The following is a 25,422-nucleotide window of genomic DNA, read 5'->3' as shown; positions in this document are numbered from 1 at the left end:
TAACAGCCACTTTGAGAAACAATGGTAAATGACTGCTTTCTGATAGCTAGGATTGTTTCTGTTACCACTCAGGATGCTTGCATTAGCAAATCTTCTAAGAAACTTTTACATTATTATTTTGATAAGACGAGTGCTGACCTGGCCGTTTTATGTTTTGTTAATTGTTAAGATTATTTTTGTCTGAAACTAAGAAAAAACTTTTTATACCAATCTGTTGTGGCCATTTATGCTAAAGTTTTGTAGTTTATAATTTCTACCAATTTCGTTTTGTTCTTTGGGTAGTTAGAATATATTTAAGTTAATTTAGAATCAAAATTTGTAATTAATTATTATATTTGGAATTGTTTAGATTACGTCGTTAATTGTTAGACCCTCCCATTAATTTAAGTAATTAAGAACACACCGGGTGCTTGGTGGAGGTGAATTGTTTGGTAAATGTCTGGTGTGGGCGGGAGGTTTTGTAAAATGATTTTTTGACCACTTGTTTACACCTTTTTATACCTTCAAACATTAAATTGAGATTATTTTTCGTTTCGACTAAGTTACAAGACTTTTTTGGTCATTATTTTATCTCTACTTTTACAATAAATAAATCAATTCGGAAGTGCATACAAATCCAAAACCACCTGTTGCCACCCACAGCCTTTATTGGAATTTTTGGCTTTTTTGGAACAGAGGGCTGCGACACCAATGGGAAGTGAAATGTTGTACCTCATATTGCTCTTTAGTGGCAATCTGTTCTTTGGTTGTCAATTTAATAAACATAAATTTGGTGTACTGATGTATTTTTTTTTCTTCAAAAAAATTTGCTTAGCAAAGAAATTAACTCTATTCCCTTATTTTAAATAATATCTGATTCATTTAAGAAAGGGAGACACACAAACTCTTGATCTTGTAAAATGTTACGTTTCAATCACAGACCTTCATCAAAGAAACAGTCTAAAGATAAAATCACTTCCTGTTTAAGAGAGTATTCAAAATAAATGTCTGACCAATCATATCCAATCATTAAAACATACGAAATTATAGATGCCAATTTAAAATCAAATCCCATTATCTTATAATTGTATAATTTCAAGTCAACTTTAAACTTTGACCAATCACATCATTGGTTAATGATGTGATTGTATACATAAGGAATATTATTATGTAAACATAAGGAATATTATAATAAACCCCAATGTAGAGGATAACATCTTAGAAACAATCTTTCAAAAATAACTGAACACTAAAGACAATTTAAAACAGCAGGCTAACCCATCTGTATGGCTTTTTATTTATTATTAGTTTTTAGAAAGCACTGATATTTCAAATTCTGATCCTGAACTCTTCCATATAAGAATGATGACTTTACTCAAACATTGTAAGGCTTTTTTGATGCATTTCCCTTTAAACTTTGGCTTTTGGTAATATTTCTAAAAAAACGAATATTTTTTGGTCCAAACCTTCCGTGGAAAAGCAGCTTTAACAACTTGCAGGCGCTGATGGAAACTTCTGCTGAGCTTGCATGTCTCTTCATCATCTCTACCAGATTGACATGGAGGCCACCAGACAGCAGCAAGAAGCTCATTTTACCTGCAAGCAAAGTGGACACTTTCTATAGAAGCAGCCAAAGTACCAACTGGTTTTGAAGACTTTCGCCAAAGAATGAAGATAAAAACCAAATGAGGCAGTTGTGATGAGCTGAGCCAAAAAGCAAAGCTGTGAATTTACTGGTCTGTCTACATTCTAGACTTCCCCTGTGGCAGTGGTCTCAAACTGCACTCCTCGAGGGCCAGAGTCCTAAAACACTGAGATGTGTCCTTTGTCTTACACATTTGAATTAAAGGATGAAACTGCCTAACTAGCATGTAGTCAAGCACTGCAGAGTTCTGCTCATGAGCTAATACTGGAGCCATGTTAGCTGAAGCAGAGAGACATCTAGTAGTTGCAGGAAACTGGGCCTTGAGGAGTGTAGTTTGAGACTATTGCCCTATGAGCATTGAATATGGACTATAACCAAAACATTGAGCTCCCAGCTACACTGCTGGCACACAAAAATGCCCTGAGGTCATCACAGAATCTATCGCTAGTCTTCAGATTATCTCAAAGCCAGTGGAGAGAGCTTAATGTTCTTAATCTGACCTTCACAACATTTCACCAAAACAAAACAAACCTCTACTCACTGACCATCTCCTCTCTTGTTAACATGGACTCAGCAACACTTTGCCATATCGCCATGGTTTGACTCATTGACTTAATGCCTCTGTAGTTAGTCACCCTTGGTTTTGTTGTTGTTTTTTTTAAGTAATTACTAAAACTTGATATTTGATCCCAATAATATATATTGAATATGACTGTCAAAGTGCATGTCTGTAAGTATGCAACAATTAGATGCATACCTCAGCACATACAAAGTACATATGTGTTTCTGAAGACTCACTGTTGTTGGTAATGAGCGTGGCGATGGCACTGGTAGCAGCAATGAACACACTGGGAGAGGAGGAGTGAACCAGCATGGCAGCCATTAACTGTCTGTGAACAGGAGTCCTGAAAAACAATCATCCAGCTTCCATGAAACGGTATTTAACTCATCAGAAGGCTTTTTTCCCCTTTAAACTCCTACATACCTGCCATCCTGCTCCTCTTCTGAAGGGTTAACTTGGGCTCCATGCAGTAGCAGATTGTGAATGGCCCAGCTCGCAGCTTCCTGAGACAGTGAAAAAAGCGAGTTAGATGGTGAATTTAAGAGTTTCTAAAGCGCTAGCGGCTAGGAGCTGCAGGACTGACCTGAACAGCCGGCTCGGCTGCATGGAGGTCCAGTGCCGTACAGCAGTCTTCCATCCAGTCCAGGCCCACGTCCTCCACCTCCTCCATGCCCCTCTCCTCTTCCTTCCGTCCTTTCTCCGCCACCGCTTTGCTCTGCACGATGGTTGCAGCTGCAATGTGGCAAGTGGATAACATAATGCATTATGTAGAAGAAATCTCATCTTGTTTAGATGTACGCAACACCCGCTGTGTTTCCATTAGAAACGTGTGCAAAACTTTATCATAAATTCCGCTGATGTAAAAAAAACAAAACAAATAAAAAAACACAACTTTGCAATTGCGGTGTTTCCAGTAAATAAGAAAATTAAAATCACATGTGTGAAAGTTGGATCACGTGATAAGCAATTAAAAGACACGCAGCGCTGTCGTCCTCTAACTACTTCCTGTAGCCTTCTTCTCCGTGGTCTGCAGCAGTGGCAACATCCAGTTGACAATTATGTGATGCAAAAAAAAGTGTTTTCATTACAGTTTTGTGAAATAAACCAATTTCAATATTAAAAAAAAAAAACTCGTCCTAGCACAAAAACATTTTATCAAAAATCAAGTTGTTGTTTTTTTATTAGTGTGTTGCTATTAAATACATTTATTTCCAAAATATCAAACTGTGCAATTCTATTCCCAATGGAAACTCAACTATTTTCAGTAACGTTTTGCTATTACCCTGACTAACGTCCAGGACGTTATTGACTAAAGTCTAATTTGTGAAGGTGCATGCTCACTAAGTTCAGCCAGGCAGGAGAGAGCTGCAGCTTGCAGGACAGGGTTGTTGGGAAAACTCTGACAGGCTCTCAGGGCGACTCTCTGGACGCCGTTCCGTACCAGGATGTCGTAGAAACTTGCTGCAAGAAAATGAAAGAAAAAAACAAAACAAAAAACATCCGAGTTAGACAGAAGCTTCTTTTCACGTTATCAGCTTTAAAAAGCACATTAGCTTATCAAAGTAGATCAAATTCAAGCAGTAGTGTATTGATTTCACTAACAAGCAATGTTATCTTCATCTGTCAATATGTGAGCAGATACTGCAGTTATTTATTGACAAGGAATCTCAATGATTGTTTTACTCTGGTTTCCTTTTAATCAGATAGTAGTTAGCTGAGAGAAGCATAAGTTCTCTCATAAGACAGGAAAAGAATATATTTAACATAGAAGAAGCCACATGATGAAACATATTGCATAAAAATAAGTATTAGTACTTTTCCTCACAGACTAAAGCTTTCCTCTTCTAGGTCAGTTAGGATTACCAAAATTGTTTCTATTTACTAAACTCAAAATAATGATTTTTAAAGGTATTCATACATTTCCTCATTATTTCGTGTAGTAGCCTTTGAACTATATGACTTCGTCAAACATTTTTGCTGTCCACCAACAACTTTACAAGAGAGTACAGGATTTTTTAAAATGAAGTTCTTTTGTGTATAAAATTTTACCCTAGGAAAATAATAATATAAAAACACACCAAAACACAAAAATGTTTGCATCAGCCACATGTACTGGCAGGTCAATTTCCAGTACATGAGGCTGCACTTTGGACATCACTGGATTAAAGGCACAGTACTCTTAGTGTATGCAAACTTCTGAATTTGAATTAGAAAAACTACTCTATACCAAATAGAAATAATTTAATGATCTGAGCTGGAGATGTTTATTTGATTGTATCTTAGTTCAAGTGTGAGTTATCTTATTGAAACTCATAAAAGAAATATTACATTTTTGGATAGATGCACACCACTTACAAACAAATATGAAATTATATCAGACTATTGCTGAGGAGGAGGAGAGTGATTAGAACACAAGGACAAACATTATGTCTTGCTCTACATCCTTGAGTTGGAGCTCTGACCTGATGTGAACCTCCTGAACAGCAGGCAGGCCGTCTCCTGCAGCTCCGCCACGGCAGGGAAGGCGTCCATGGCCGCGATGATGACGGCGTAACACCGAGTGCCTCCTGACATCAACACCTCCACGTTACTGCCTGCAGGAGAAACGCATGTCGACCTCATCACGAGCTTTTGGTCATGCAAGGTAGAGCTGACATGTTTAAGAGAGCATTTCTTCACAAACTAGTGAGGCATGGACAGACAGTAAAAACAAAAATAGTTGTTGTTGTTAGAAGGTTTGTTTGTTTATGTTTTCATTTTTGACAAAGGCAGTAAACTTATTGTTTTTGTCAGTTCCAGTTTCTTTATCATTTATTTTACCTCGACTGTTATACAATTACACTGACTGAACTAATTAAAGTTGTTTTTACATGTTTAACCAGGCTTTTGAAGCTATTGGTGTATTTCAGTGCAGTGTCATCAAATACATTTATAATTCAGTACATTTATGTCTGTGTTTAAAAAAACATTATAAGTCAATTCAACTGTTTTTCTGTATCGGATCGGTATCGGCCGATACTGGACCTCGGATATTGGAAGTGAAAAAAGTGGATTGTGCATCCCTGCTCCTCTTTATAGATTTGATTTAATTCAGGGTTTACAGAAAATGTGGTTAATTGTAGTTAGTTTATTATTTAACAAGAGGTAGTGATTACTTTTTCACACATAGTCAAGTTGTTAGATGAATGAAATTATTGGAAAACTAGATTTTGTGTTCATTCAAGACATCTTCATCCGATGTTAAGACCAGTTTGATAATATGAAACTTTTAAGTGCGATTAAAATGAAAGCAAAACATGAGAATCTGTAAGTAATTTACACCTTCTTTCTTTGGGTAGGCCATAAATATAAACTTTGTTAAGTCTACAACCTAAAGCAGCACATTACAACCTGTCAGAATTTGGACATATTTGTGATTTTCACATATTCATTTGATGTGAAAAGATAAGAAGAAAACCTTCTTGAAAAGGCCTTAAACCACTTAGCTGGCAAATAAATGTCAAACAGTTTTTACAGGACTCTCTCCTGTTTGTTTTTGTTGTTTTGCCAAATAGATCGTTTGCTGCAATGGGGCAGAATAACATCATTCATGTTACCATGCAGCCTGATTTACATCAGGACAGCCAAACAAGCTTTACAGGTTTACAGTGAAAATGTGGTCACAGCTGCTGAATGGCCTTTTAGAGATAAAATACTCTTTCTTTTAAGGTCAGTGATACCCATGTTTCAGCTTTCCATTGTTAGATTCAGAGAACAACTCAGAGAATCAGCCATTTTCCATCTCATTAGGGGGATGTATTGGTGGCGTACCTGTGCGAGCTAAGGGCAGTAACACCTTCATGGCCTGAGTGAGAAGCTTGGGGCTGTTAGAGAACCTCTGCAGAGCTGAGAGAACCACAACATGGTCCTGGTTTTCCACAAACTCGCCCAGATGGTCGTCACTTACTACAAAGAGAAAAAAAAGGACAAAGAAGTTGTGATTACTAATATACAGCTAAGTAACATCAGTCCTCCACTACCAACTTTACAAAAACTGCTTTCTACTGGTATCCATTGTGCAATACAGCCAAACATTTCCACATTGGACATAGTTACAGAACTATTGTGATTGGTTTTTATTTGATGTATGTAACTGAGCCACCAGACATTTTCTTTTCTTTTAAATGAAAACAAGTTTTTACTCTTCTAACACCGTTAAACAAGAAAAGGTTGTCAGCCCACCTCTGTCCAGCAGCAGCTGCAGAGCCCTACAACCTTGGAGTTGAACTTCCTCAATGGTGGGAAATGCCTTCATCGCCTGCACGACCAGGCTAAACACGTCCTCTTCTTCATCCAGCACCAGCAGAGGAATCGGATCTGTCCAAAATTGTAGGCAAACACGTGTAACAGGGAGAAATTAGAGAAACAAAAAAAGAGGATTACAAAAGCTATTTAGAAATCAGCTTTGTGCATGTTACAGAATCCTGGGTAAAGAGAATAACATAAGGTGGTGTTCCACAAGGTTCAGTATTGGGAGCCAACAATTCTTTCATTGATTTAAATGCTGATTGTTTTATAACTAGTGTATTAATAGCCAAGGCAGTTGCAAGTCATTTGAGTTCCTTAAGCTCAAAGGCTATGTGGGGGTTTTGTCACTTTTGTATTGATTATATCAATGACCATGCTTCATTTTAATTAAACATGTTATTATAATTAACATATTTAAATAAACATGGATGGAGTTATGGCACTTTCTAAACCTCTACTGTATTGGATATATATTTAATTTGTGCAGGGATAGAAATAAAATAATTGGTAAAAAAGTTAAAAAAAAGTAAAAAAAAAAAAAGAGATGACAGTTTGAAAAAAAATATACAATATGAGCAATGCTTACATTTTTGTGGATTTAAGATTAATCTGATAATATATTAAAGTGCTAAAAAGCTATTTAAGACTTGTGTCATTATTAGTGAGGAAATATTAAGCTATACTGTATTCCACTTTTTAGTTGTTTTGAACTATATTATAAGTTTTATACACTGAAGAGTGTGGCCAGAGCAAACCAAGGAGGAGAGAATATCATCTGATGGAGCAACAACACAAAGTGAGTGTGGCAAGGCTTGTCTATCCAAAAGCCATTATGGCCCTAACGTCAAGTTTGAAGTAAGAATACATTGAAATGGATCAACCTCCAGGCTATTTAGCCTGTGGCCCAACAGGAAAACAAACCCCAGCTCCCTTCTTAGCTCACGTTACTACCTCACTGTTCCTTCTTGTTTGGTACTATAAACAGACCCTATTTTGATGTTTGCATATGGATAGAATAGATGCTGAATGTGTATTTACAAATGTAAATATGACTGTATCAACATGAAGTTCACTCCTGTGTCTAAGACAGAGTTTTCTGATTTTAGTTATTGGAGAGCAACAACTGAGATGAGAATCTGCCTCCTCTTGTACTTTTACACATCAACATTTTCAATCTAGATCAACAAAAACAAAGGTTCATGAATAAATAAACCATAGGAATCCTACGAACATATGCTACTCTAACAATAGAATATACAACAGGTTGGCACAGGAGGGAGAAATCCCACATTTCAGGCATATAACACACTTCGATTTACAGAAAGGACATCATTCTTGTACAGCAGAAAGCTGTTCTTAGAAATCAGAGGTATTTAAAACTCGACATCCTCCAAAGAGGGGAAACTGCCAGCAATCCATTTTTGGCAGAGGGATTTACTGATCATCATTAAAATTAACAAAAACTTCAGCTGGAATTTAACAGTTATGTCACATCATAGCATAAAGCTTTTCTAGGGCTTGACAACAACAGTATATTACCAAAAGCCGACCCTCAAAATCATATGAAGGTAACGTTGAATTCTTAATCCTTAAGGTTTATTATGATGCTGGCTTCAGCACTTTCAGCTCAAGTGGGAAGGGTTTCCACAAGGTTTAGGAGGATGTTAATGGAAATTCTTTTTATCCGCTTATGGCCTTCCCAAAAGCTGTCCTATCAGATCAAGCTCAGGAATAAACACACTTATCCATGTCTCTATTGGCCTTGCTTTGTGCACATTCATGTTGGAGCAGGAAGGGGCCATCCCCAAAATGTTTCCTTGATGTTGAACGAAAGAACTTTAACATGCGAAAAATGTTTTGTCATGTTAAAGTTCCTTTGACTTGAACTACGAAACCAAGTCCAACTCCTGAAAATCCCCACAACCAGTGGTGAGCAGACGTTCACTAATCTGCTAGTGGAGTAAATTTTTCATTTTGCGCTTCAGTGCGTTTGCTGACTTTAAAAACCTTTGGCACACTTCGCTTCCTCTAAAGAATTTTTTTCCAGATATATTCTAAAGCGTTAATAAACTTGTGATTGTAGGGTAGATACGATTTGAATCAGTGTTAGTGATAATTATTAGCCTATATGGATTATTAGGATTATTCCTATTAGCTAATGCTAATTAGCTCCTTCAAATACTGTGTTGGTGTAGTGCTTTAGCGTTAGCATAACTAACATTTATGATTTGTGCTTTAGGATTAGCACAACTATATTTTTAGTTAGCAGGGCCCACCACTGCCCAAATGTAATCCATCCTGGAGCAAACCTAACACAGTGATGTTAAGCAATTATTGTTGTCTTGGCAACTGCTAAGCCTACATTCATCCACGGAACTGACAGAGAGGCATAATTAATTTTTCCAGATAATACTTTTGCACTGTTTTAGAGTCCATGGAAGGCCTGTTTTACACCACAGCATCAGACACGTCGAAATTTACACATCTGTTATCATGGAAGCGATTGAAATACTTGATCTTAATAATTTAAGATTAGCGGGTTATTTTGGTTATATAGTGTATGTACAGTATATAGGAGTTCTTTCCTACACACAGACATAATGTACCTGATGTGAGCAGAAGCGCCAGGGCTCTGAGTCCAACAATGGTTACTTGACGATCTGCAATAAACTTAGATAAGACCTTCAGGATCTGCCTGAAAACAAAACCAGAATGAGAAATTGTGTTAATAGAGCTGCATGACGTTGGTAAAATCATGTAATGGCCAAAGTATTGGTAAAATAGTTTAATGTCGGCATCTGCTGTGACAAGTACACATTTTTCTTAATTCTCCCTTTTTCAGCTGTTCTTCCAAAACCCCCTTAGCATCTTGGGTATTGTAGTCCGAGCAAGACCAACACCGATTCTTACTGGCAAAATGGGAAAGACGAGAGAACATACTGGTCAAGCAAGGCAGTAAGTTAGGAAATGGCTACTTGCATAAATGTAGTCATTTCTACTTTTGAAACAATAAGAAAACGTTTAAAACAATTGGGACATTAAGGAACAAGGCTGAACACGACGCTGATCTTATTTAGCTATGACGCCAAGCAAGGCCCATTGTAAGAGACATAAAAATGTCTAAAAGGCAGGTCTTTATCACAAGTTCAAATAATTGCAAAAGGTGTACTATGAGAGCAAAATCCCCAATGGCAGATTGCATGTTTGGTTGTGTTGTTAAATTAGGCTTGGGTAACTTGAAAACTGACAAAATTTGCATTGTGTGAACTAATTATAAAACTCATAGATGATTATTCAAAACATGTAAACAAACGAGAGGAAACCAGGTCAATGGGTTCAATGTCTGAGGAAGGGAAGGGAAACATGTTTGCCCAGAGGGCTGCGATCTGTATAGTACTGCATCATAAATATAGCGCTACATGTTGGACATTTGACTATGAACGGAAAAGTTCATAGTCATATGTTTTGCCATCAGGCAATGATTCTTTTGCACACTTTCTGTGTTTTCATGAGCTAGATTGCTAACTTGTACATTTGTGGATGGTTGTCTGCTTTGTAAAATATCAATGTAGCTACACACTAGAGTGGATTTCATTTCTTTTTATGTTGACGGAAGAGATTAAAGGTTGCTCATAACAAGAGGAGTGGAGTCAACTTTCCTTATTTTTAAAGCATTTTTCTCTCTCAGTGGCAGAGGACTTTTGGTATAAACCAAGGACAGGGCAGAGCAGGCTCTATGAATTATTAGCTAACAATGGCACACTGGTACATAACCTACTTGAATGATTTCATATTATTTGAACATTACTGGTATGTGGTATTTCATTATCTCTTGTCTATGCCTTTTCATACCTACTCATTGATGAAGACAGGTCTGTTAATCAGGTATCATGAACCAGCTTTGGCCTTTCTTTGCTCTCCTGCCCACTTTAGCTGTTTTTTGTGGTTCAGCCAAAACAAGGCAAATACAGCTAGTTTCAAAAAGATAACTACTATATTTCAGAGTTTTTTTCCAAACTGTTTTTGCACCATTCTCTTTATATATAAAAAATTAAACAATATCACTAATCTGCATTTGTACAAGTTCTCTCTCATTTGCACTAAAAAAGTCCAAATTTGCCAAGGTGATATTTTAATTTCTCATTTTAGTTAGAACAAAATGTTGATTTTCATACCTCACCAAGACTCCTCTGCCAGGAACTTTTGTCTCTGTTGTCTTGGAAGGTACAGACTGAATTGAACTCTCAAGAAAGCTTTAACTTTCTTGAGAGTCAAAGAAGCTGGACCTGACCCAGTTACAAGGCCTTCAACGATCAACCTCTGCGGACTGTATGCTATAATAACAGTACATAAACACAGCAGGTCTCGATGCTCAATTCAGATTTTTTGCTGAAATCCATTTTACGGCCCAAAGCGACTCACATGCACAATGGGAGCAGAGAGTAACGTCCCAAGATCATAACACAAAGGAAGCTAAAAACAACAAAAAAAGGCATTTCTATAGCAACCGCCTTGTGTGGAGTATTGACTGCAGCTTCTGAAGAGAAGTGCGTCTGCATACAACGTTGGAACTAAGAGTGGTGGGATGGTGAAGTGATGCACTTCACAGACACAGAATTCTTTTATAATTCTTAGAATTTTTCAACCGTTGTTCATGTCCAGGTTTATATTAGTTCGTCTGGAATTGTGTTCCTTTGACATTAGCGGAACATCGACAAAAATTTACGCACCTTTGTAATGGAAACGCAGCTACTGGCTGGGAGAAAATGTCTCACTTACATTAACACGGCAAACATTCCAGCCCACCAAACATAGGGACTATTGCACACACCGATGTTAAGATTGTGAGTTGAAATATTTTACAGGTCTGCAAAAAGATATGAATCCCTAACCAATAGGTTTGTCTTCACTTACTGGTGCACTGCCAGTACCTCCCACTCCCTGCTGGCCTGCAGAGGTCTGCAAAGCTCCTCCAGCGTGTTCGGCCATATTTCAATGAGCCGGCACAGCAGTGACAAGCCCACCTGAGGTAACAAGAGGTGAAAGAGGAATCATATCAGGCATTTTTCTCTCTAAATGACTAAAGTGGTTTCGGTTTCAGGACCTTTTGGGAAAGCCAGGTGAGCGTGTCATATCGCCTCACAATCATACTTTCAGTTTGCGTTGTACTGCATTTCTTAGGCTGATAAGCAAAGGTAAACCTGATGCCGTAAATTGGCTGGATCGGATAGAGAAAAGTTGCTTACAGATGAGTCATTTCCTAAGAGAGCAGGAGGTTACCTGTAACCTAAGAGGTTACAAGCTTTAAAGCAAGCTTGTAACTTCACATTTCTGTTGCTTTTCACACAAAAACTGTCCAAACAGAAGCTAAAGGTGAGGCCGTTTGACAGGTCAAGATGAGAAGATTTACCTCCTGGACTTTTTTGCTGTTTGTATAAGATGAAAGCACCACTGTGAGGGGAACATGGACATCCTTGTCTTCAAACAGCTCAGCCGCTGCAATAACAAGAACAAAAAAAACCTGACAAGTTAGCTTTGAACACACGACTGTTTCTATTTTCAATGTGACTGGAAAGAGGTCACATTAAAAATAGAATTCAAATTTGATAATAAACAAAAAAAAAAGAGCAGTGTTACAGCAAGAACAAGTCAAAGGAAGCAGTAATATACTCGGGCAGGATTTTTAGAAGTTTTTTGACTGTACTTAGCTTTAAGTGTGGGTTAGTTCAGCTTTTAAAACATTACATATTTTAAGAATAAACCTGGAAATGTTAAACATTGAAGCAAGAGAGATACATGCTGCTGAGATACAGAGAACAGAGATACATCCGACTGAAATACAGGATTGACAACAATCCTAAAGCATTTTGAATGAGGTTAGTATCTCCATCAGGAGCTATGAGGTGAAGTATTCATAATTTAATGAGGTCATAAACACAGTCAGTAAAAAGAATCTGACACAGTTAGAAACACTAAAATCTGACCTGAATTTGGAGGAAGCTTGCTGAAAACATCTTAAAACTTACCCAAAATGACCTAATCTGATTTGTTGGAAATGTGCTCCTAATTGACAGTTTGCAAAATTTGCCTGTCAAATATCATTTCTTTTTGGCATCACATGCACTGGTAATGCATGTGATGTGTACAGGAGTGTACACTGTGAACACTCCTGCTTTTACTAATGGTGGTCGTATTTGCTGATAATCAGCTCATCGGGGAAATGTTACATTTTCCCCCTGACTGTAAGAGTAAATTGGTTAAAAGGAAACCCATTTTCTAATTCAGATTTTTCTGTGGTTTTTACTATTGGGAAATGGGCTCTCCCCCCAGGGCAGCAAACTCTTGGGGGGCAGGGAGTGGTAAGAAAATGAAAGTGAAAATTCATGCCAGTTGTGCTCCAAAAGAGTTTCCTATTGCTTGCTGCATCGTCGATAAATGGGAAGTGTGCACCACCTGTAAAGCACTCATTTTCTTAACATCCTGGTTGTTTCTGGTTGATTTCATTATATACAGTACAGACCAAAAGTTTGGACACACCTTCTCATTGAATTCAAAGAGAAAGTGTGTCCATACTTTTGGTCTGTACTGTATATATATATATATATATATATATATATATATATATGAACTGCTGCCATGTTTTACAGGTAACCTAGTATGATTGTTTACTTAAATGTTAAATAATACTGAAACTGATCCTTTATACTGCACAACTACAGTGTTTGTTTAAACATGGTTTGACAATAATCAAATATTTGCTCCACTTATTTTAAAAAAAATAGATTAAGGGTTTTAGGATTTATTGTCATTCTGTCAATAAACCCCACTTTCTGTGATTTTTGTAACAATTGCATAAAGTTCACTATGCACTACATCTTACATCATGCAGCAACTACCTGGATTGTAGGTTTTTTGGATGGAGTAGTTATCGTTTAAAACATAACAAATGTCCTTAATCTGCTGCAGCGTGGTTACTTAAAGGTTTTCCTGTTTGTTGCCAGCAGTTTGGTGAACATGCGGGGAACAATGGGGGGTTTCCTACCATGTTCCGTCGCCGCCAGGGACCGCAGATCCTGCAGGATTTGGATCAGCGTGGACAGCTGCCTGTCCTCCTGCGGGGTTTTCAGCCGCACCAGCAGCTTCTTCAGCCTTCCTTCCAGCTCTTCTTTGTTAACCATGGTCTTTGAAGAGTTGCTTTCCTCCTGAAGGCTTGACGTGCATTTAGGTCAATCAGTGCACTGTCTCGCAGTGAGAACCGAGAACGTGTTCCGTGAGGCCAAGCTGCCTGTTAAACCAAACTTCCCCGACAGCCACACGTATCATAACGGCATATTATTATATGTTACCTTGTTTGCGTGATATTACAGTAGCTACAGTAGAGCTACAACTTATTATCATGACGAGGGGGGAAGCTGTCAGTGACGAGGAGTTTCGGTCCCAGCGTTGACATCAGCTTCCTCTCAGAACGTTCCTTCGCGTGTTCCCCATTTTTCGTCCAGTCGGACACGTTCCGGTGTTTCTGTGGGAGACGCCGCTGGTTCCTCTCTGACTGGCGGGTTCCTGCTTCTCCGCGGTCACATCATATGACTCGAGCGAGAAAAAAAACTTCCCGTTTGGAGAAGAAGAGGCTGGAAAGGGACACCGCGCGGCGGCGCAGCACGAGGGCGCAGCTGTCACACCGACACAAGTGTGGAACCAAGTTTGTCTCGTGAGGAATGTTTTGGAACCATGGCAACATTAGCTGATATGTGAAACAACCCTAAAAATAGTCAACCTCTAAAGCTTTTTAAGTTGTATGATAGTTTGCTAATTTAAAAATACTCGACACTGATTTACGCCGTGTTCCATTCACAGCACTACCTAATCTGCGTTACTCAAAGACAAAGCAAATTAGTCCGTGGGTGAAGAACTAGCGTTAGACATGTTTTTATATGCCTGAAAACATTTTTAATAAAACATATATTTCGTTAATAATCTGGAATGAAGAGGGAAAACAACTTTTTCAACGTACTCTAACGTCACCGTCAAACGAGTTGGATTTTGCGACGTATTCACAAGTTTTACGGTAATCAGAATGCGTCTCGCAATCCCAGCGTCACTAAAGACAAAAACTAATAAATCCAAAAACAAAATTGAAAATAGCTATTTTTGGCTTGTTTTTCATTTTTAGACAACAAATTTCTGTATTTTAGGGAAGAAAATGTGCAAGTACGTAATCATTATTTTATATTTATTACCTTCTTTGAAATTCGGTGTTAAACAATTTTGAAACATATTTAGAGACATTTTTTATAACGTCGTATATTAAAAAGAACAACAAAACCAAAACAAATGTCAGCCGTGTCTCCAGTCTCAAAAGTGTTTAATTCTTTGGCGCGCAAATACAAATGTTACGGTAGTTGGAATGTATGGAAGGCTCGAACGCCTTAAAATAATTGGATAGTTTTAAAAACTGAGAAAAATAGCTCAAATTAAACATGTTGACAAAACCTAATAAAGGAAAACTTAATCAAGGTATTTTTGCTGTCCTGTAATCTATAACTGTAATTATGTAAGACATATACATCCTTCTGGAAGCTGAACGTCACGGTTTACCTTATCTAAAACATTCAACCTTTTCAGTGTGAATTTAATGTCAGCATTAACATAAACTTTGCATTAAATGAATGCATTTAATGAAATGTTTGGGTTGTTTCAGAGCAAAATAAGCATGACTTTTATCAAAATAAAAGCATTGCCTGTTCTGCCTGTTTGTTTCTGGAATAAAGATATGATGATGATGTCATCATGGGAACTTTCAACATTCTCATGTATTTATTATCTTGTGTAACTTGTAGCCCACCTTGGCACTTGCTTACTGTTTAGAGTTGTAAGGATTTGTACATGGCTTTCTCTAAGCCCAAAAAAGTCCTAACTGATTTTATTCTCTATTTTTATTTTAAATGTTTGTTTTTTTTTTGCATATTTGTATTTATTAACGAAACAAGTATTACCCTTTGTCTTTTTTCAAAATACAGGTATTTGCATGTAGTCTTGGAGTTGGGGGGAAATGACGTGAATATCTCACTGAACAATACAGAATTACTTTATTTTTTCTAGTTTTCTTCACGTTTCATATTCATGTTTTATGGCACTGCTGTGTTCCCATACATTCTGAATATTAAAGAAGAAAGAAAAAAAAACTTTTGTGGAACTAATTAATGAGCACATAAAGGTTGTGCTTTGATACATAAAATACGAAAAAACATGTCTTGAAACTGGAACAGTTAAGAAAAAGCAACGCAGTCATGGATGATTCGTCGAAGTCCGTCGGTCTTTGTAAACTACCATCTTTAAACCTTGTTGCGTCTCTCTCGCTGAACATCCAGATGAACAGGTTACGACCATAGTTATGACGTGACCTGGACGGCCGCCGCCTTCCAGCTGTCCCTTTAATCGGCAACATCATATGATCCCACAGAAGCTTCCTGTTCGCCGAAGAAGAAATGCTGTGCAGCAGAGCGTTGGAAGTTTTTTAGGAGGTAAGTGGGTACAAGTAATACAATTATAACAAGAAAGCAAGAGAATAGATATAAAATAAGAACTACAGCAAAGCAAATCATTCGTCTGAGTCAAAGAAACAGTTTGAGGATTTTATGTTCAACGAATTTGGATCTATTAAATTAGTCTATAAGCTCTCTACAAATTAAGACATGTTGAAATGTACTCATTTAAAGCATGTCTTCAGAGCAAATAGTTTTCTATTTAATGCGCTTATGAAAACAACCAGTGAGAGAAAATTGATCGAGTCGACGTTTGCGGATGTTGACTTGGTGTCAGCAAATGTACTTTGGTTTAATGAAACGTACCGAAAAGCGGCGGTTTTCAACCGTGACACAGTCATTGCATTGAGCCTGACGGTGGTTGGAGAGGTGTACTTGCTTTGACTGAACTCGAAAAAACAGACGAGCGACGAGCTTCCAGAGGTTGTGCGTCAATGTCTCCGCCATATTGTGAGGGGCATAGAAATCTTAAAACATAGTTCGGCTTTAAATAAAAGTTGTGTAAATAACAGCGAGATAGAATTGCTGAGGTTAAATTCTTTAGACAAGCTATTTTAACATTCACTGACTATGGCTAGCTGTAAACCACAAAAAGACTAGACTAATAAATCTTAAATCACAATCTTCCTATCAATAATGAAAATTTCTGATTTTTTAAACGTCGTTATTCCCTAAATAATTTTTTTTCACATTTTCAGGGAGAAACAATGTTATCCTGTATTTGCAATTAAACTGTAATAAAGGATTTACGGATAACTGGAACACCGTCAAGTTAAAAACGTGTTTCTTCCTCTTTTTTCACTAACATGCTTTTGTAGACTGCCTACGTCACGCAAACATGGCCGCCCCGAGCACTTAGCAGTCTCCTTATCAGATGGGTAAATAAACAAGTCAGTTTGCTGCCAAAGTGCAGTTTGGGCTTTTTTTTCTTTTTCTTACGACGTTAAGCAGAAATAGCAAACGCTACCTTATCGCCTGTTGTTAACCAGATAGTAGGTTAAGTTTGACTCTAACTTGGTGCTGTCATGCCTCCCAAAAAGCGCAGGTTGTTTAACTAACTAACCGCGGCTTTCCCCTGAGTCCAGCAGCTTCAATGACAGATGAGTAACCGCACAGGCAGCAGGAGGCAGGAAGCTGCAGAGGATGGAGAGCGGAGTCTCATTGGACCTCCGTCCGGACGCGCCGGGGAGAGCCTCCGGGATCAAGACTCCTCAACGACCCCGTGTTTCGTCTACTTGCTGGCGTTTTTCTCTGCCCTGGGTGGATTCCTCTTCGGGTATGACACGGGGGTGGTCTCCGGAGCGATGCTGCTCCTGAAGAAGGAGATGCACCTGAGCGCCCTGTGGCAGGAGCTGCTGGTGTCCAGCACCGTCGGAGCCGCGGCGCTCTCCGCCCTCAGCGGGGGCTTCCTGAACGGGTGGCTGGGGCGCAGGATTTGCATCCTCATCGCCAGCTTCATCTTCTGTGGCGGTGGGATTGTTATGAGTGTCGCCCAGAGCAAAGTGGTCCTCCTTGTTGGTCGCATCACAGTGGGTTTGGGCATCGGTGAGTAACTCCAATGGGTGAAGTGAAAAGTATAAATCAGTGGCAACACCAAGGGGGGTAAATAGGAGCCATGGAAAAATTCTGTCCCCCCCAGATAATCATGTTCAGTTCACACAAAGGCATACAGAGTTATCTTCTTCAATCAAGACGTAAATGTAATACACAATACATTTAAAAAACATACATTCTATATAAATTTACATACATTTTTATTTAAATACACATAATCTATTTATTATTTTTCTTTTTTAGCTATTCCACCCCCCAAAATTTTACTTGCAATATATAATAAAACACATTAGTACACTTAGACCACTTTTTGCTGCAAGTACATTTTTGTTATATTTACCAGTTTTTCCACACATCAGCAATAACTTAATAATTTTCAAATAAGTGGATGTTATTTTTCTTCATACACATCCCAGTACAACTCACCTGATGTTGGCTTATGAGTTTGAGATACATTTAAAAAGAAAAAGTCTTTGGTGCCCCCAAAAATCAGGGCCCCAGGCTGCTGGCCCTGTATGCCCTTCCTGAAGTCAGGCCCTGATGTTAAGGGTTGACGCTTTCCTGGAGCGTCATTCTCCGCCTTAGTCTCAAGTCTTTTGCTTGATGCTGCCACTCTTTGCTTTAAGGCAGAGATTATCTTCTCAAATTCTATATGTTACAAAAAAATACCTCTTCTTCCCAACAGGCATTGCTTCTATGACGGTCCCTGTATACATTGCAGAGGTTTCCCCTCCACACCTGCGAGGTCAGCTGGTCACCATCAACTCTCTCTTCATCACTGGTGGCCAGTTCATAGCCAGTGTGGTGGACGGGGCTTTCAGCTACCTGAGTCACAACGGCTGGAGGTATTTGACCCGAAATGTCGCTTTTTGTCTCTGGTAATTTCTGTTCAGCAGTGTCCTCCTCCAACTTCCTCCCGATCGATCCCAGGTACATGCTGGGTCTGTCCATCCTGCCTGCCGTGCTGCAGTTCTTCGGCTTCGTCTTCCTGCCAGAGAGCCCCCGCTGGCTCCTGCAGAAAGGCCGGAGTGAGGAGGCCCGCCGAGTCCTGGGCCGGATCCGGGGGGACCGGAATGTCGAGGAGGAGTATGACACCATCAGGATCAGCATCGAGGAGGAGGAGAACGATACGGGATCAGGTCTGAGAGATGTGTCCAACTCTTTATGCGGCTCTCTAGACCAGTGTTTTTTAAAGTAGGGGCCACCTTGGGAAATTATGGGGCCTCAGAAAGATGGAGAGAAGAAATGGGGAAACAAAATAATACAACTGAATCTAGTAATTTTTTAAATGACTTTTTAGATAATAAAAAGACCAAAGAAACTGCCCTCATACAAATAACCCCTAATAGCTCCTGGCTGACTGAAATAAGGAAGGATGAGGCAGCACGTATGCTAAACAAATATAATAATTATTAAATAGTGAATAAAAGTGATGCAAAACATTCTAAAAGTTGATGTTTCTTTACATATTAGCATTGTCTGTGGGTTGGCAAAAGGGTCCCCAGCCAGAAACCAATGCACTTTAGGGGGCCATGGCACGGAAAAGGTTGGGAACCCTGTGCTCTAAGCCATTTGTGGCCCTTGACATGATTTTTCTTTGACCCTTGACCACAAGTCAAGAATGGTAAACATCTGGCAAATAAAATAGAAAACAATTGATGACCCAAAAGATGTGGAAATTGGCCATTTTTCTTTTACTAAGGCAAAAGTCCTTTTTAAGTTTTGGATCTTTAATGATATAAATTTTTCATAAACATTTTGTTTATAGTTGAGATAGTCGTAAACAAAATTTCCATTTTTAATTTAATGAATTTTGTGCCCCTCTTATCCCTTATTCTCCCTCTACCAGTACTTTAAATTTGCTATTTTTGAACACCAAACCATCATTCAATCAGCCGTGTACATGAGGTTGAGTGACAGCGCTAAGCCCCTCCTCCTGGCCGTGATTGGTTGTTTTAGGTCAGAGCGATGCATTTTTTCAGACGGCCACAGCAGCTCAGGAAGGAGGTGGAGGAGAACCATCTTTTCACAAATTACCTGTCTCATATTATACTGTCATGACAGGGGGACAGCTTTAACAAATATGTAAAAAACAAAAAAACAATTTTTTCATAAAAGTTACGTACTGCAACTTCAACATCACGTTGGAAACTCTAACTCCTGGTTTGCAGGAGGCGTCGTCATTTTGCGCATCCTCAGCTACGGACCGACTCGCAGGGCTCTCGTTGTTGGGTGTGGCCTCCAGATGTTCCAGCAGCTGTCTGGGATCAACACAGTCATGTATGCCCTGCTTGTCTGGTCACATTGAACACGTTTTTACCTCTCTCTGCTGACCTCATCGCTCTGTTTGTTCGTATCCAGGTACTACAGTGCTACCATCCTGCAGATGGCCGGGGTGCGGGAAGACAAACAGGCGATCTGGCTGGCTGCTGCAACCTCAGCTACCAACTTCGTGTTCACCTTGGTGGGAGTGTGGCTCGTGGAGAGGGTAGGCCGCAGGAAACTGACGCTGGGCAGTCTTTTAGGTTCGTAACTTCTCAGATGATCACATTTTAGCTTGAAAGGCAGTTTGAATGGCATGAGGACTTCTTAAAGGGGCAGTGTTTTGTAAACTTGGCTTTTTTGAGCTGTGCATCATGTTATTATATTATTCCCTCTTCAAAAACACACCTGGAGTGTTGTCTCAAAGATCAACCCTCCGCTCCCCTTCTCAGCTCCTTTAGACTAGCTAGCAGCAATTAGCAAACATCTGGTGGAACTGAGCATCAGCAGAGCTCATTATAAGAGCTACTTCTCAGTGAAAGGTTGGTAAAAAATGTTGTTAAAGCGTTAATGGAGGAGCCATGTTGTGATGACTTCTTGAAGGCGGAGTTTCAGAAAGAGCAGGAATTTCTTAAAGAGACAGAGGCCTAATTTCAAGGCGTCAAATCACAAAGTAAAATTTCTTTAAAGTCATATTTGATATATAGAGCATTTTTATAACTGAAGGTAATATAGTTACTTGATTGTGCTACAAAAAGCCAATATGTGCCTGGAAAACACATAATACTGCCCCTTTAAATTTCAGAAACGTTTGTCTCAAAGCTTTATTTAGTGGTTTTATTTACTCTAACGCAGGAACTGGACTGAGTCTGACTTTGTTGGCCGTCGGGTTCCTGCTGTCGGCCCAACACTCTCCTCCTGTTACGCTCCACCCTATCGACTTTCACAATTCCACCTGCAGGCTTTATGGGTGAGAAAACCAAATTCACAAAGGAGTCACTTCCCTTTTTCTGTTTCCCATTCTAGCAAACCGACTGCTCAAAGATGGCGTCTTAAGTTCCACTGCTGCACTAAATGAAACCGTCGCTGTTCCTCAGAAGGCTAAATTCTTGTTCTTAGAGGAGCCATGTTGTGATGACTTTCTGAAGGCAGAGTTTCAGACAGAGAAGAGTTTCTCAAAGACACTGAGGCCCAATTTCAAGTCGTCAAATTACTTTTATGTTAAATTTCCTTTAAGTCATGTTTTAAGTATATGGCATTACTTTTAACATTGAAGGTAACTTAGCTACTTGATTATGCTATAAAATGGCACTATGTTTGTGGAAAACAAATAATACTGCCCCTTTAAACATGAGTGGATGCTTACCATTATTTGATCTGGCTAGAATTTGTCTTGTTTCATCTCAAACATTTTCCATATTTCTAAGTACTCAGCTGGCTTTTTTTTTTTTTTATGAATGTTTAATTTCTTGTGAGAGCCTTTTTTTTCTGCAGGCATGTTTAGGTTAATCATGTTTCCTTCTGCCAGGTCCTGTGAACCGTGCATGTTGGATCCAGACTGTGGATTCTGTTACCTCGAAAACGACGCCGGCGTGTTCAACTCTTCCTGCGTTCCTGTCAGTCCGGCATCACCCGACAGCGCAGCCTGGGGAAGGTCACAACGTCGTCCGCATGTACTTTGAGTTGGTAGTGTAGAGTTTGTTAAAATCTAAAACCAGTCTGCTGTCTTCCTTCTTTTTTTATTTATTGTTTTTCATCCAGATGTTCTAATCGGACGGAAGAATCTTTCAGCCCATATTGGGCTTACAATTACTGCCCCACATCGTACTCCTGGGTTGTTCTTTTGGGCCTCATCCTCTACCTCGCATCATTTGCTCCAGGTCAGATCACCTCTTTTCTTTTCAAACAGATAACAAGTTGCTTATCATGTAAAGATGAGTCTTTTTTGTTTGTTTGTTTTTTTATGACATATGTTTCATAGGAATTAGTTACAAAACTTTGGTTTCTCACAAAATGGGAAGAATTATCATAACACTAACTGAGAAAAAAAATCTAACAATTGTTTTTTTTCCCTGCGTTGAAATACCAACAGCTAGCAAATACAGCAGTTAATTATTTTAGCGATGGATTATTCCATCGATTATTCTGACGGGTTCATCTGGTAGAAATATTGGCAGATTCTGCAGATTGTTCGTTTAAACACTTAAGCTTGTTTTATGCAAGATTAGAAATGTGGGGAAAAAACCCCCAAATAATTCAATACATTTTTTTAAAGTAAGAAAATAACAATTTTATTGCCTAAAATGCAACAACATAGCTTTCTCTTAGTGTGCACTTGATCATTTGTGGCAAAGGATGCATCTGCAGTTGAAAGAAAATTCATTGATTCATCGCGATTAATCCGATTAATTGTTTCAGCCATATAGAGTTAGTATAGACTCTATGTGTATTGTAGGTATGGGCACGATGCCCTGGACGGTGAACTCAGAGATCTACCCGCTGTGGGCACGCAGCACCGGAAACGCCTGCTCTGCTGGCGTCAACTGGATCTTCAATGTGCTGGTGTCTTTGACTTTTCTCCACGTTGCAGAGTATCTGACGTATTACGGTAAGGGTAATGCTCAGGACACTTCCACATCGGTCTGTTAAACTGCAACTCGTTTGTCTTCATTTAAAATGTTTCCACAAGAGTATTTACTCTCTGCTCTGGTGTGTACATGCTAATCCTGGCTAATCCATAGAGGGTTTCCAAAAAAAAAAACAAAAACAACATCACCAGATACCCTCGCTTGACTTCCTGTCTCCCAGGTGCGTTCTTCCTGTACGCGGGCCTGGTGGTGTTGGGGCTCCTCTTCGTCCTCTGCTGCCTCCCGGAGACGAAGGGCTTACAGCTGGAGGACATCGAGAGTCTGTTCACCAAACGGCTCTGCTCTTGTGGAGATTTGCCTGCGAGCGACGACCGCCGCGTCCACTACATCCGGGTAAAAGGCAACAACTACCTCCATTCTGACAACGACGCCTCAGATGTAGAGTAGAGTGGGTTGGCTTTTTATTTTTGGTTGCCTTTTTTTTTTTTTTTACTTTCTTCTCTCTCTTTTGATTCTGCTTTCTGTTCTGTTTGAAGACTGCTCATGCAGGGAGGAAAGACAATCATGCTGCCGTTGAAAACACTGACTGGGTTTCCATTAGCCAGACAACTGCGCAAATTGGCAATTGCAAATTGGAATTACAAAAATAAATTTGCTTAATGGAAGCACAGCAATTTCAACAAAAACGTTTTTTGATTTAAAGGCTTTTGCCGTAGGATGAGGTGGTTTATCTGCTGTATCAAAATTGGTAGATTTCTCAAAACTGAAACCTTTATTCGCATCCTACGAGTCACATGATCAACAACTAGAAGTTATTACTGGCAGAAACGACAAAGAAGACAACAGGAAGTGGCAGAAGGATGTTTTTTTTAAAGACTTTTCATGAGAACAAACTCATTTGTGTGTGATTTTAATTGCATTTCCTATTTAATTGCGAAATTGTGCTTATTCGACATTAGCAGAATATGGACCAAGTTTTGCCGACATTCGTAATGGAAACGCAGCTAATGGCCGACTATTGCTCAAGGTACTAATACGTTAGCTGTTGTTTTCCACCTAAAAAGGGAAACAAGCCTCTAAAGGTGACAGAAGCAGATCATTGTTGTGTTCCAGAAAACTCTCTTTCCCATGAATGGAGCAATCATCTGGCTGCAGAAATATTACGAGAAAATAAAAAAGATCAGAGGGACCAAACCTTCAGTTCTCCTCAGCCATTCTGGAGCGTAAAGAGACGCAGATTTACACCTCCTGCAAACTCTGCATGACTTCAGTCTGACACCTCCTTCTGTGGTTTAGCCTGGGAGAGTTCAAACGTGGGACACCAGCAAGAATGTGTTTTTGCTCGTAAGATCCACGAAGATTCCCAATGATTTCCGTCACGTTGCAAAACACATTCTTGTCAAATTCACTCACGTGGGTTGATTCTCCTAATCTGCGCTGGTGGGGAAAGAAAACAACCGATTGTGGTTTGCTGTTTTCGTGGTGAGAGTCTGCACTATGTAAGCCAAATGTTTTTTTTTTTTTTACTGTTTTTTAAATTTTAGAATATGTACGTGTTCCTACATTGTTATTGTTTTTTTTATAGCAATCTTCAGATTACAGGCCGGCACATTATGGAGCAGTGGACTCAGACTGCGCCATAGCCTATATCACTGTAAGTACAGCCTTAAGGTGAAGTGCTAAAAGCTTTGCCTTTATTTTGCAGTATTGTTATGAATCATATGTCCTTGTTGTTGCAGCTCAGATAATCATGGCCAAGTGTCCCTGAACAACATAAAAACAGGAGGCGTTTTTTTTTTTTACACAGTCATTTTGTGCTCATTTGATTTTGTGCTACTGTGGGCACGTTCAAACTGTACAGGATTTCTTACTTAAACCGTTGTTATGTTGTTGATTTTATTTGTACTCGAGGTGTTTGCAAATTGCACAAAATGTCCAACACACTGGAAGACCTTTGTATCTGCATGTTTTATGAACTGTTTTCTACGAACTATGAACGCATTGCGACGCTTCGCGATGTAAAGCGACGCAAACTCTGTCCCAAGTGCAAAAATAAAACATTATGTTCTGCCAACAGATGTTGACAGTTGCCTTTTTCTGCTAGCGTCATAATTGTGTCTGAGGTAGGAATGAATTTGCTGCGAAAGGTACATATATTTGGTCAATTACTTTTCTTTTTTTTTGTCTTTGTGAGAATGACTTTTGCCAGTAAATCTCACACTCTTAGGAAAGTCTCTTTATTTTCTCTTAAATGTTGCCACATTTGTGTTATGGCCACTTTAAGAAAATAAAAATTATACACTCTAAGAAAATAAAAATGATAAACTTACGAGAATAAAGTCACAATATTACAAAAATAAAGTAGCATGAGAGGAATGGTATGCTGTGTTTCTCCAACTGTCAAAGTGGCTCTCAACACAAATCTTTCACTGTTTTTTTTCCCTCTGAAGCCACAAGATGGCACCATTGGTTTGGTTTGTTGAAAAGTGGCCCCATTTTTGGCTCCTCTGATATGATCTTCTGATATTGAAGATGTCAAAAGTAGCGGAGCACAAGTCAAGATCAACCTCAACTTGAAAATAAATATTAGAATTATGTCCACTATATATACACTCAATTGAGAATACCAAATGTGTAAATAAAAAAAGAGCGTGATTTGTAAAAATGAATGGGCATTAATGAGTCATATGAGATTATAAAATCTCAATTTTTTTTCTTTGAAAGTGTCAATATCTCACTTTTCTCTGAGCTTGCAGCTGGATCGGATTTTTATGAATAAATTTAGTTTGATTTGCTTTTAATGTGTAAACAGATTATAAAATGACTGGCAATAAAAAAAAACAACATAAGTGATCTGTTTCTTATACTTCTGACATTCTCCACATCTAACTGCTGTGACTCATCAAAATGTTCGATATAATGTAAGATATAATGTCTTGTTTGTCTATATTTATTTTATAGTGGGAAAAATATTCTTTTGTGATTTTTTTATTTTTACAAGGA

General features: G+C 38.8%; 2 protein-coding genes across 11 annotated transcripts in view; one reads left to right on the top strand and one right to left on the bottom strand.

Moving 5' to 3' along the window:
- Nucleotides 1–15,180, bottom strand: part of lrrk2 (leucine rich repeat kinase 2) — a 40,065-nt gene extending 24,885 nt beyond the window's left edge. For 6 of the 7 annotated variants that reach the window (XM_023347327.1, XM_023347336.1, XM_023347351.1 and 3 more), the window contains exons 1-12: nucleotides 13,516–15,180; nucleotides 11,884–11,969; nucleotides 11,388–11,497; nucleotides 9,080–9,168; nucleotides 6,408–6,542; nucleotides 5,997–6,131; nucleotides 4,649–4,780; nucleotides 3,528–3,647; nucleotides 2,770–2,918; nucleotides 2,610–2,689; nucleotides 2,423–2,529; nucleotides 1,446–1,575 (exon numbers count right to left, since the gene is read on the bottom strand). In XM_023347327.1, coding sequence (XP_023203095.1) covers nucleotides 1,446–1,575; nucleotides 2,423–2,529; nucleotides 2,610–2,689; nucleotides 2,770–2,918; nucleotides 3,528–3,647; nucleotides 4,649–4,780; nucleotides 5,997–6,131; nucleotides 6,408–6,542; nucleotides 9,080–9,168; nucleotides 11,388–11,497; nucleotides 11,884–11,969; nucleotides 13,516–13,651 — 1,409 coding nt within the window. In that variant the 5' untranslated portion in view covers nucleotides 13,652–15,180. The remainder of the gene's footprint in view (nucleotides 1–1,445; nucleotides 1,576–2,422; nucleotides 2,530–2,609; nucleotides 2,690–2,769; nucleotides 2,919–3,527; nucleotides 3,648–4,648; nucleotides 4,781–5,996; nucleotides 6,132–6,407; nucleotides 6,543–9,079; nucleotides 9,169–11,387; nucleotides 11,498–11,883; nucleotides 11,970–13,515) is intronic. The other variant, XM_023347344.1, reaches the window with a different exon arrangement.
- A 603-nt stretch (nucleotides 15,181–15,783) lies between these two features.
- LOC102222904 (proton myo-inositol cotransporter-like) lies at nucleotides 15,784–24,515 on the top strand. Of its 4 annotated transcripts, none has more exons than XM_005810330.3 (13): nucleotides 15,784–15,994; nucleotides 17,101–17,560; nucleotides 18,255–18,414; nucleotides 18,500–18,708; nucleotides 19,741–19,849; nucleotides 19,931–20,094; nucleotides 20,687–20,801; nucleotides 21,360–21,485; nucleotides 21,593–21,711; nucleotides 22,287–22,439; nucleotides 22,640–22,812; nucleotides 24,005–24,073; nucleotides 24,159–24,515. In XM_005810330.3, exons 2-13 carry the CDS (start codon nucleotides 17,116–17,118, stop codon nucleotides 24,165–24,167), a joined length of 1,851 nt encoding a protein of 616 aa, XP_005810387.3. In that variant the 5' UTR covers nucleotides 15,784–15,994; nucleotides 17,101–17,115; the 3' UTR covers nucleotides 24,168–24,515. The 4 variants fall into 4 exon arrangements, 3 of the variants coding, with proteins under 3 accessions (XP_005810387.3, XP_023203316.1, XP_023203331.1); XR_002754015.1 differs by having other exon boundaries at nucleotides 15,785–15,994; nucleotides 22,640–23,918; nucleotides 24,159–24,176; XM_023347548.1 differs by having other exon boundaries at nucleotides 24,005–24,515.
- Nucleotides 24,516–25,422: the final 907 nt, after the last annotated feature.

This window comes from Xiphophorus maculatus, chromosome 2 (genome assembly GCF_002775205.1).
Source record: "Xiphophorus maculatus strain JP 163 A chromosome 2, X_maculatus-5.0-male, whole genome shotgun sequence".
NCBI lineage: Eukaryota > Metazoa > Chordata > Actinopteri > Cyprinodontiformes > Poeciliidae > Xiphophorus > Xiphophorus maculatus.
Note: the sequence above shows the minus strand (reverse complement) of the source record. Positions and strands in the feature narration are given on the sequence as shown.

What these genes read in the sequence shown, in the direction of transcription:
- LOC102222904 (XM_023347548.1), top strand. Translation starts at nt 17,116, where the DNA reads ATGAGTAACCGCACAGGCAGCAGGAGGCAGGAAGCTGCAGAGGATGGA. An exon ending in CACAGTGGGTTTGGGCATCG is followed by an intron (nt 17,561 to 18,254) that starts GTGAGTAACTCC and finishes TCTTCCCAACAG; the next exon opens with GCATTGCTTCTATGACGGTC. An exon ending in CTGAGTCACAACGGCTGGAG is followed by an intron (nt 18,415 to 18,499) that starts GTATTTGACCCG and finishes GATCGATCCCAG; the next exon opens with GTACATGCTGGGTCTGTCCA.